Source organism: Xenopus laevis, chromosome 7L (genome assembly GCF_017654675.1).
Source record: "Xenopus laevis strain J_2021 chromosome 7L, Xenopus_laevis_v10.1, whole genome shotgun sequence".
In the NCBI taxonomy this organism is placed as follows: domain Eukaryota; kingdom Metazoa; phylum Chordata; class Amphibia; order Anura; family Pipidae; genus Xenopus; species Xenopus laevis.
This window is the reverse complement of record NC_054383.1, coordinates 36,604,940-36,617,434: the sequence shown is the minus strand read 5'-3', so window position 1 is coordinate 36,617,434 and position 12,495 is coordinate 36,604,940. Positions and strand designations below refer to the sequence as shown.

General features: G+C 42.3%; 1 protein-coding gene across 5 annotated transcripts in view; it reads left to right on the top strand.

Moving 5' to 3' along the window:
• The window catches only part of pdlim1.L (PDZ and LIM domain 1 L homeolog), a 45,608-nt gene extending 40,921 nt beyond the window's left edge, over positions 1–4,687 (top strand). For 3 of the 5 annotated variants that reach the window (XM_041568428.1, XM_041568430.1, XM_041568431.1), the window contains 3 exons: positions 230–289; positions 2,312–2,423; positions 4,269–4,687. In XM_041568428.1, coding sequence (XP_041424362.1) covers positions 230–289; positions 2,312–2,423; positions 4,269–4,455 — 359 coding nt within the window. In that variant the 3' untranslated portion in view covers positions 4,456–4,687. 5 annotated transcript variants of the gene reach the window in all.
• Positions 4,688–12,495: the final 7,808 nt, after the last annotated feature.

Sequence of the window (12,495 nt, the reverse complement as noted above, 5' to 3'; positions counted from 1 at the left end):
CTAATAAACACAATAGGCACAAATGATGTTCAGCACAAGCCGTATTCATTCAACTAATATTGAAACAGAGGTATAAAAAGCAAACGCCTCCCCTTGTATATGAGGGATGGGCAGCCTTCTAACAGTTCAGATAAAATTGTTCTAACTTTGTACTTCACTTATGCACAGGTACTACCTGCTTATATTTATATTTGTTACAAATAACACCTTATTCTCTTTTTGTTGCTAGATTTTGAGGGTACAGAATGTTTATTTACAGGTCCCATGGACAGACCATTTCTAGACGCAGGTAGAGCATGTCGTATTCTGAGAGTGACGTATCACATGTGCAGCCTTCCAGCCACTTCACACTTCTCTTGCCAATTGCTGCTACTGTTTCTTTCATTTTGCTTGTCGTGTGATGAGTAACAAAACCTTATAGTGATGCAACTGCTGAGTCCCCTCTCCCAGGCTCCCCACCACAGCACTTGCCATGGCTTCTGGACTACCAATAAGGACCAAAGCCCTTTCACTCCTTCCTGTACCCACACAACCAGATGCAGTTTTGAGTAACTACTGAGTACAGTTATGACATAAGTGATAAGTGTGTTCATTGTGAGTAGGGTTGGGCAAATTTTTTCGCCTTGTTTCGCCGCGGAAATGACGCCCATAGACTTGTATGGCGTTGTGCGTTAAAAAAAAAAAAAAAAGACGCCCATGAAAAAAGATTTTGACGCCCATACACTTTAATGGGCGTCTGCGACATTTCACCGGCGGTGAATTTTTAACGAAACGGGTCAAATTCACCCATCCCTAATTGTGAGAACAAGGTTTATTATGGGCAAGTCAGCTGTTGAAATTTGGAAAGTAGGAAAAATACCAGGGTTTTCTAACCTGATACAAAACATTAAATCACATGATGATGACATATACAGGTACAGGGCCTGTTTTCCAAATGCTCTGGGGTTTTCCGGATAATGGATCTTTCTGTAATTTAGTTCTCCATACCTTAAATTTTTGGAATTACAGGCATGGATGGGACCTGTTATTCAGAATGCAGACCTGGGATTTTCTAGATAAAGGATCTTTACATAATTTGGATCTTCATACCTTAAGTCTCATGTAAACATTAAACAAACCAATAGGCTGATTTTACTTCTAATAAGGATTAATTATATTTTATTTTGGATCAAGTACGGTACAAGTTACTGTTTTATTATTAGGGATGCACCGAATCCACTATTTTGGATTCGGCCAAACCCCCGAATCCTTCGTGAAAGATTGGGCCGAATACCAAACCGAATCTGAACCCTAATTTGCATATGCAAATTAGGGGTCAGAAGGGGAAAACATTTTTTACGTCCTTGTTTTGTGACAAAAAGTCACACAATTTCCCTCCCTGCCCCTAATTTGCATATGCAAATTAGAATTTGGATTCAGTTCGGCCGTGCAGAATCCTGCTGAAAAAGGCCGAATCCTGAACCGAATCCTGGATTCGGTGCATCCCTATTTATTATTACAAAGAAATAATTTAAAAAATGTGGATTCTTTGGATAAAATGGGAGATGGCCTTTCCATAATTTGGAGCTTTCTGGATAATGGGTTCCCAGATAACAGATCCCATACCTGTACAAGGTCCTGTTTTAGTATAACAGAGAAAAGGCAAATCAGTTTTAAAAATCTTGATAATTTGGATTAAATGGAGGCTATGGGAGACGGCCTTTCTGTAATTTGGAGCTTTCTAGATAATGGGTTTCTGGATAACAGATCCCATACCCGTAAAATAAATATATAACAGTATTATTAATTACAATAAAGCCATTGACTCTGAATAAATCATTTAAATATGAAAAAACTTTCAACTTTCAAACAGGAGTTCTAGCCAAACAAACTGTAACTGCAATTATGTTGTTACTTTTTATCAGTCATCTTTCTGTTCCGTTCCTCTCCTATTCATCTTCCAGTCTCTCATTCAAACCACTGCTTGGTTTCTAGGGTAAATAGGACCCTAGCAACCAGATAGCTGCTAAAAAGCTGGACTGGAACTGCTGAAGAAAAGGGAAATAAGTCCGTAAACCACAAAAAAATACTAAACTAAGACCAATTGCACATTGTCTCAGGATGTCACTGTCTACATCACAATAAAGTTAATCAAAATATGATCTATGTAGGAAACGTTTGGATAAATATTGGAATAAAATGCAGGGAGTCGCGTGTTTTAAATACATTCTTGTGCATTTTCACATTGTATTTGCTCATTTTAGAGAACAGTAAGAAGGCAGATTCTTTTTCTTGATATAATGAATTTAATTTGATGGCATTATATTTTTAGGGGAAAAACCATCAGGGTTCCGGAGCGTAAGGGCACCCACCAATAAAGTCGCCGCCTCTTTGGGAAGTGGACAAAAACTGCAGATTTGTGATCACTGTGGCTCAGGCATTGTGTAAGTAATTGTATCTGTAGGATGCTTTCAACTCAAACATATGCATCTAAAATAATGGCATTTGCGAATTTCAATTTGGCATCATATTGTTTTCGCTGCTTTAACCAAATGTTCTTATTTGGCCAATATGAAGAGAACTAGCTATATCAGCGCAGCCATTCACTGCATTATATAACAAAAGCAAATTTCCATTCACTTAAAGGAGAAGGAAAGTCTATATCACTGGGCCGATGCTCTTGTTAGTAGAAGTCTGCACAGACCAGGGACTTTTCTGCGAATACCATGGATCGATTCTCTTCTTGAATCTTCTTTCTTCGTGCAAGTGCTCATGTGCCGTAGAGTGAAAAGCCAAACTATAACAAAAAAGCCGTCTTTTACACTCGACTGCACATGCCCCGGGCATTGAATTAAGAAGAAGGTTGGCTCTATGGCTGTTGCACAGATGTACAAGGGTACTACTACTTTTCTGCTGAGAAAAATACTGGATTTAGGTATCAGATAAATGATTAGAATCACTTGGGGGTGCCTAACATTTTGCACTCCCCCACCCCCAATGATATAGACTTTCCTACTCCTTTAAAGCAGGGATGCACCGAATCCACTACCGGATCATAATACGCAAATTAGGGGTGGAAAGGGGGAAACACTTTTTACTTCCTTGTTTTATGACAAAAAAGTCACGTGATTTCCCTCCCACCCCTAATTTGTAAATGCGGATTCGGTTCAGCCGGGCAAAAAAATTCGTCCGAATCCTGCTGAAAAAGGCCGAATCCTGGATTTGGTGCATCCCTACTTAAAAGGGAAATCAAAAACTCAAAAACACTTTTTTTTCCCGGGCATAGAGAGAAAATATAATACATTACATACGATATACATTGATTAAAAATGCAAATGTAGTTGCAAAAAGAACCCTTTCTATTCTATGGGTCTCATTCTTAAAACATTGTTTCAGGAGTCATTGCTCCTCCAGGTCTTTTTATCAGCTCTAATTGCATGACTGTTTCAGTTACACAGAGACATTACAGATACAGTGGTTACTATGGTACATGTAGCCAGGACGATCAGTGAAGAGAACATTACTTTCTTAAGCAATTGTACTAAAATAAACCCTTTATTTAAAGAAGAACTATTGGGAAAATGAAAATATAATATAACCTTCCTCATATTGAAATAAGAGACTTTCTCAGTACAATCAATTAAATATTCTGTACTGTTTATCTTCACTATTCCTCTCTCAGCATCTGTTTCTCTTTGTTCTCTTAATGCAGCAGTTGGGTGTCAGATATTCACTGACCGTTAGATCCAATATATCTTATAGGGGGCTTCCTTTCCTAGCAGATGTATTAGAGCTCACTTAAATAAATGATTCCAGTACAAACAAAATAACTGCCTTTTGCACAAATCCTGCATGTAGAGAGACATGACGTCTGGTGAGCTCTAATACATCTTCTAGGCTAAAGGAGCAACTCTAAAAGAAATGTTGGATCATTCATCTGACACCCAACTCCTGCATGAAGACCGAATGAGGAGGATACTGAATATAAACTGGATTAGTTCGGAAACAGTACAGAATATTTAATTGATTGTATTGAGAAAGTTTCTTATTTCAGTGTGATGAAGCTTCTATAAAATTTTCATTTTCGTTCCCCTGTAAGTATGATTTCTGTCCGTATGTCCGTATGATTTCTAGCTTGGTGAGCTCCAAAATGGCTAGTGATGGTCCCTCTATTATTGCTCCGGCGTCTGCATTTTGTTCAGAGGAGGGGCATAGCACATTGCCTGTCGTTTCCCTGTGTGGCTATAAAGTCTGCTCCTGGGAATGATTTATACCATTATTATTTGCAGGGGAGCATTTGTGAAGATTCGGGACAAACCTCGTCACCCTGAATGCTACGTGTGCACTGACTGCGGCATGAATCTCAAGCAAAAGGGCCACTTCTTTGTAGAAGACACGATGTACTGTGAGAAGCACGCACGGGAACGCATGACACCGCCTGAGGGATACGACGTGGTCACCGTGTTCCCCAAATAACTCTCTCCCCTCTCTACAGCGCTGGCTCGACAAGCAACATTCTGCTGAGCCATTTTAGTAAAGAGCAAAACTTCCATTTGCTGAGACTTCCGTGTCCCTTCTGTTTGCAGGAAGTGCTTTTAGGAGATTGCGTGAGACTTTTCTACACAAAAATCATTTCAATGTAACTGCCATCATGTGTGTTCCGTCTTTTTGCTTTAGTTGTTATACAATACAAAAGACATATAACTTGCCCGTGTGTGGAGTATTCTTTCAAATATGAACTGTACATGTGTGTTTCAGGTTCTGAGGTGTGATTATCTGACAGCAGTGGATGTGCCAACTGAATTGGTGGTTTCTACAGTAATGGCAGCCCTGTACAGATACCCCACAATGGCTGGACACTGTTCAAGTATGAAGCCCTACCCTCCAGTGGCAAAACTAGATATTACTGGGCCCCACAGCAGATCATTTTTCAGGCCCCAAAAACATTGACCTATTTTACCAATAATTATTGAAACTGTGAATGAATTAGGGCCACATGGGCCCCTATACCTCCTGAGCCCCCTGCAGCCGCAGGGTCTGCTTCCTCTGTAGTTACTCCCCGCAACCCTCTGATTTACTGTGCTTCTTTTCCCTGACAGCCTACCGTATATGTAGAACTGTAGTATGAATGTGGAACAGATCCAAAACGGCAGTCGAACTGCAGAAAATCCGTTTATTGGGGAGTGTACAACATGTTTCGGGACAAGCCCTTTATCAAGTGATAAAGGGCTTATCCCGAAACATGTTGTACACTCCCCAATAAACGGATTTTCTGCAGTTCGACTGCCGTTTTGGATCTGTTCCACATTCATACTACAGTTCTACATATTGATTTGGGTTATCGGACACAGGATACCCGTGGACAGGTCTGATCTAATTATGTGGTGAGCTCCTTTCATACTAAATTGAGCCTACCGGTAGTCAATAAAATAAGTTAAGTTTGTACTGCACATGCCAGAACTCTGCTTTTTAGGGTTCAGACAAATCCAGGGGTGCTGATTTTTGATGTGCCGGCCCGCCCGAAAACCCACAGTTTGGGTGGGTTTGGGCCGGCTACTGCAAAAAATCTTCAGGTCATGGGTCAGCCAGTTCAAGTTGAGCCTTCTACTCTACCTGCCCGCGACCTCACACTGCTGGCATCTGTTTCCTGGATTTATAGACTCACGCCTGCCCCGCCCCTTTTGTGATGTCAGGGCTGGCGCAGGTCTGTAAATAGAGGGGACGGAGCGGGCTGGGTTTGGGAGGAAGTGGGTTATGGTCAGTTGCGGGTCGAGGGAAACTCAACATGCACATCACTTGTATTGATTTGGCTGAACCAAATCCGAACCCTTCTGTGAGGGAAAAGCAGTCACATGGGAGGAAATACTTGATTTACACGTAGCATGTTTTTCAGGTTATATAGGGTTCGTATTTGGTTTGGGCAGGCTCGTGGATTCAGCCAAATCCTGATAAAGATTCGGCCAAAACTGAGCTGTAGGGTTATTCACCCTGATGAAGGGAGGGTGAAACCCCCCCCGAAACGTTGATGCACGGGTGGTGAAAAATAAAACGCGTAAGCTCCCCACCTGCAAAATAACATGGTGTTCGTGCAACTCTCTTCCAATGTTCTCTCTGTAGGGTCCTTGGGCAGGTGCAGCAGTTTTTCTTCTACGTCCCTCCATGTCAGTACACATGGGGCATTGCCCCTCCCAGACCTGGAGGTAGGACCTATAACATAGCCAATCAAAATGAATCATGACCTATAAGACCACATGACTTCCTCCTCACCACAGTTATTTTTTGTCCTACTGGACAGGGAGGTAGGATCTCCCTCCTCACTTTTTATTTTTTGTTGAATTTTGAGAGAAATCAAACACAGTTTTTGTTTTTTGTTTTTCTTTTGTATTTTCTTTTTGTTTATTTATTTATTTTTTACCTCTGTGTAGACACAGAGGGATGATTCCCAGGTAATGGAGAAGATTTTACCTGATGCCTCAAGACGCATAATCTGTAAATTATCGCTTGTTGGGAGGAAATGCAGGTGTGGGCATATCCATGGTCCTAGAACTGTGCTAAAATAGCCCCCCTGCTATATGCCCAGCGAGGCACAAGATTCAATCTAGTGCTTTTTGGGAAGAGACACAGTTGTGGGCTTCCCACATTATTACCTGTGAGCCTTTTGTTTTTTCTTCTGTATTTTTATTTATTTATTTATGTATTTTTGCTTATTTTTTACCTCTGTGTGGACACAGAGGGATGATTCCCAGGTAATGGAGAAGAATTTACCTGATGCCTCAAGACGCATAATCTGTAAATTATCGCTTATTGGGAAGAAGTGCAGGTGTGGGCATACCCATGGTCCTAGCCCTGTGCTAAACAGCCCCCCTGCTATATGCCCAGCGAGGCACAAGATTCAATCTAGTGCTTTTTTGGGAACAGACACAGGTGTGGGCTTCCCACATTGTTACCTGTAAGCTTTTTGGACTCCCCTTTTCTTTTGAGTTATGTGAGACTTTACAGAACTCTACAGAACTTCTGCAAAAGGGCCGTGGGTATGCATATGGGCTAGTTATAACTGCCTGAAGCTGGTGAGTATGATTCTTCATTATCTACTGTGTGTAGTGCACTGGGAAGTCTGCATGCTAATTGGCTATTTATGTCCCTCAGCTGAGAGCTATTGGGGCTTTGGCTGGAGTTTCCATCCAGCTAATTAGTCACTATCTGATAAGGTGCAGGTGTGCCTTCGCCCCGTTGCTATTGCTTTTATATTTTAAGCCTTGTATGAGTGAACCTGCATCCTCTGTGCAGACACAGAAGTTATATTGGCTCATGTTACTAAGGCACCTCCAGGAAGGGCTAGAGGTTGCACTGGTCAAGCAATATGGCACCTCCTTCCTTCTTATGAGTCTCCTCTTAACAAGCAGTGTTCCACCTGGATATTCCTGCTGACAAGCCTGAGCTATCTGGTAAGGTGCCTGTGTTCCCCTGACTTCTTGTATTATCTGAGGTCTTATGTTGTGAGCTGGCGTCCTCTGTGCAAAATACAGTATTGGCTCTTGCTACACTTTAAGTACTGGCTGGTGAATCCCTCTGCCTAAGCAGTGTGGTACCTGAATCCAGAGATTTTGATTTCTCAGTTTCCATTGTGTATTTGAAACATTAATTTCACTGGGAAGTCTGCATGTTAATATGCTTAATATGTCCCTCAGCTGAAAGCTATCAGGGCTTTGGCTGGAGTTTCCATCAAGCTAACTAGTCACTATCTGGTAAGGTGCAGGTGTTCCTTTGGCCCCTTTGCTATTGCTGTTTAATATTTTAAGTTTTGTATGGGTGAACCTGCATCCTCTTGGCTGACACAGTGGTTATATTGGCTCATGTGCTCAAGCAGTATGGCACCTCCTTCCTTTCTTATGAGTCTGCTCTTAACAAGCAGTGTTCCACTGGACTGGATATTCCTGCTGATAAGTCTGAGCTATCTGGTAAGCTGCCTGTGTTCCTTCTTATATTATATGAAGTTGTATGGTGTGAGCTGGAGTCCTCTGTGCAAAATGCAGTTACACAAGGTACTAAGTCTGCATGTTAATAAGCTAATTATGTCCCTCAGCTGAAAGCTATCCGTGTTCTATCTGAAGTTTCCAACCTGCAGACTTTTCATTGCTATCAGGTAATGTGCAGATACTCCTCAGTTTGCTACTGTTGTTTCTATTGTCCTCTGTGCAGACACAGAGGTTATATTTGCCTTTTATTACACTGGGTGCTTGCAGGGTTGGCTGGAGGCTTGCACTGCTGAAGCAGTATGGTAGCCCCTTCCTTACATTGAGTCTGCTCAGTGCTGTAACCTGATGTCATTGGGCCCCACAGCAAATTCATTTTAGGGCCCCTAACATATCCAGAGGTTGTGCTTTTTTACCAATACGTATTGAAATTGCTCTTTATTTGGGCCTCATGGGTCCCTATACCTTTTGGGCCCACCTGCAGCCGCAGGGTCTGCTTCCTCTTTAGTTACGCCCCTGAGTCTGCTCCTTAGAAGCAGTCTGCCACCAAGGATCTGTCTGGATTATTCCTACTGTCTAGCGCATATTATCTGGTTAGGTGCCTGTATTCCTCTGACTTCTTGTATAGTTGTCATCTGAGGTCTTAGGTTTGTGAGCCCGAGTTCTCTGCGCAGACACAGTAGGCAAGTGTGCTCTTATTACACCTGGTATTTCCAGGACCGGCTAGGGGTTTATTCGGCTGTAGCAGCATTGTACCCCATTTTTTCCTATGATGTTTCCACACTTAACAGGCAGTGTTCCGAGTTATATGGTGTCTTTTAGTGTGATGTAGGCCTTCTCTTAGATATTCTATTCCCATCTGGTGGCTTTTGTTGGGAGCTCAGTTGTAGTTATACTACATCTACTGAGTTTTTGTGACTGTAGGTTTCCCTTCTTTAATTGTTGGTAGATTAAAGGGCACTTACTGTTATGTCTATTGGCACCTTAACATGCTTGAAGCCAACTTGTAGTCTATGGCCCTTTGTGTGGCCTCTGGCTTTCATTATGGCCCTTGGCTTGGGTTAGAGCCCTTGTTTTGGTCCATGGCTTTTTACCATGGTCCTCGGCTCCTGGGTCTGCTGGCCTTTTACAAGGGCCCTTGTTCTGCTGGCCTGTTGCATGAGCCTTTGGCTCATGTGGTCTTTTACCCTTGGCACATTTGTTGTCCTTTTACCTGGGTTATTATGGCTGCGGGCCTGTTCTCATGGCCCTTAACTTAGGTGCTTGCTTGCCGTTTACCAGGGTTCTTGGGCTGTTGGCCTTTTCTGTGGCCCTTGGCTAAGGTGGCCGCTAGTTTTTATTATAGTCCTTGTGGGCTTGTGGCTGCCAGTCTTGGCTGTGACCTATGGTGCATAGGTCACCAGCCAGGCTGTGGCGGCTGATAGGCATGGTTACTATTCTTGCTGTGGCCCTTGGTGGGCATGTCTGTTTGCCTTGCGGCAATCCTTGGCAGGACAACAGCCATTGGTTTTGTCTTGTCTGCAATCCTTGCAGGTATGGTTCTGGTTACACCAGCAGTAGGCATGATTGACTATTTGGTTGGATCTAGCATGGGTTGTACCATCAGCTGGTGTTTGCTCTGAGTTTCACAGCCCATAGCTAATTTTGTTGCTGATTGGTATTCAGCAGCTGATGTTGGTCATATGTTGGCTTACAGCTAACCTTTTCTTCTGCCTTACATGCATTGTTTTTGGTCTTGTATGCCACTGCTTATTATCAATAAGGCTGGCTTGTGGACCAGGGTTTTGCAAGTTCAACAACTGACGTGCTCCGTTGTTGCATGTATGGAAATTGACTTTTGTGTCAGGTGCCAGTGCAGTTGGTTACCTTGTCCCTAAGGGTGGCATTAACAATAGCTGGCTTATTTACTATTGCTTGTGTATTCGAATTCCACTCTGGTTTTTTGCAAACACTTCAGCTGACGGGCATCTTGGCCTGCTAGTGTGACAATGGCCTTGCACATCTATGTTGGAATACATAATAGCTGGCTGGTCCACCACTGGTTGCATGTATGGTGGCTGGCTCTCTGCCAGTGGATTGTGCATCATTGCTGGTTGGTACCAGTTTTTGTAGGCTATAAGCTCCTATTGCTGTTTGACCATATTTAAGTGGTATGTATAATTGATCTCTTGTGATATCTTTTGACATATTTTTGCCCTGTATTATGTATGTACATTCTTTCTTTTTAAATATATCTAAATATGACTATTCAAATACCACCTGGTCTTGCTGTTTATTTGGTGTGCAGGCCCTTTTTGGTTAACATTGTTCTGTGTTTGGCCTTATATGGGGGCTTTGTAAGGGCTTTGTTTGCACCCATATGCTAACTATATTGTATATATCTTATACTAGAGTGCCCTCCATTTGAAAATATTTTCTATAAGCTTCTGGCATGTCTGATTTTGGATTGTGATCCCAGCTGTTGGCTGGTTCAGTAGCTTCTATGTATGGTCACAGGTTTGGTTCAGTTTTTGCATAAACTGTAGCATTGTGCAGCTTGAGCTGTAGTGGCCTCTGCTTTTGTGGGTGTTTTCTAGAACTGTAATTGGCTTGGGTCCCATTGCTTGCTTGTGTAGCAGTTGGCTGGGGCAACAGCATAGCTTACTGGTAGATGGCTTTAAGTCACATTGGTTGGTTCAGCAGCTTATCCTTGTGCTGTTGTATACCCAGTTTAGATTTGGTGGTTGGTGGAGCTACTGGGCTGTACCAGCATGGCTCTACAATGGTTACAATGATATGCTGATTTATGATAACCCAGAGTTGGTGTTCATTTAGTTAAGTCTTCATTAGGTATTATTAGCCTGGAGTTAGTGGATCTTGGACTGATCTCTGGTGTAGAGGTGACTCCGGTCAGCACTGGTTTGAGCTGCTTCCATTAAGATGCAGGACCAGGCTAATGTGGGCCAAGTCTTTTTAGGGCCACTTGCTATTGCTGAGGATCGTGTATTTCTCCAGCACTGGTGATAGATGCATTCAAGTTGTGTTTAGTTTCTGATCTAATTGATTTCCTGGTGGTTTCTAGGGTGTTTTAGTTCTGAGATGGCTATTGCCATCATTCTGGTTTTGTCCTAAGGCACCTTTTTTGTTTTAACAGTTGCAGGATTTTTGTTCTTCCCCAGGTGGGGTTTTGTCAGATAACCATATTGCAGGTATCCCTCTAGTCACTGAGGGAACCTTTTTAAACAGAATATGTTTATTCTTAATCTGCAATGCTTGATCCTCAAGTACCGGTCTCTGTAATTTTGTGGTTGATTTTGTAGCTCTTGTTAATCGTTTACCATGTCCTAGGACATGTTCTTGTGCCTTTTATCTACCCTTTTCAGGAGATATACATTTTATCAGCTCCCCTGTTGGATGGATGTGATGCTGGCCTTTTCTCAGGGCCTCCTTAGCATCAGTTTGGTTTTTGCATTATGTTGGTTATTCCCACCCCTTGTTTTCGGTGCATGGCTTGGTAGATCCCATGTGTACTGACATGGAGGGACGTAGAAGAAATAGAGAATTTTACTTACCTACTTGACGTAAATTCCTTTTCTTCTAGTCCCGACATGTCAGTACAGGGTTTCCCATCCCAATTATTTATTTTGGTTACTGTACTGCTATGGCAAAAGTATAACTGTGGTGAGGAGGAAGTCATGTGGTCTTATAGGTCATGATTCATTTTGATTGGCTATGTTATAGGTCCTACCTCCAGGTCTGGGAGGGGCAATGCCCCATGTGTACTGACATGTCGGGACTAGAAGAAAAGGAATTTACGTCAAGTAGGTAAGTAAAATTCTCTATATTTTGCCTGTGCGTGGCTGAAAAGTGCCGCCGGAAAAATTCATCAATGAGAATTCTACTGAAGAAAAACTTCATTATAAATGCAAAAGCATTAACCAGTAAGGGGCCGATTCACTAACTTCGAGTGAAGGATTCGAAGTAAAAAAACTTTGAATTTCCAAGTGTTTTTTGGGCTACTTCGACCATCGAATGGGCTACTACGACCTTCGACTTCGAATCGAACTTTTCGAACTAAAAATCGTTCAACTATTCGATAGTCAAAGCTACCGAACTCAATGTAAGCCTATGGGGAAGGTCCCCATAGGCTTTCCTAAGTTTTTTTGATCGAAGGATATTCCTTCGATTGTTGGATTAAAATCCTTCGAATCGTTCGATTCGAAGGATTTTATAGTTCGATCGAAGGAATAATCCTTCGATCATTCGCACTAAAATCCTTCGACTTCGATATTCGAAGTTGAAGGATTTTAATTCCCAGTCGAATATCGAGGGTTAATTAACCCTCGATATTCGACCCTTTGTGAATCGGCCCCAAAGTGTTCCCAGTACTATGTCAGGCACCTTGCTGTTAGCTAACATAGAAATTACAAGGTCATTCTTGTTCTTGATTATATTACACTGGAATCAGACACAGGCATAAGGATTTGCTCAATGCCGGGGAACTGTGCTGCCAGAACATGGAGCCAGATTTACACAGAGCAGCTGGGATTCTCATTGGAAGATT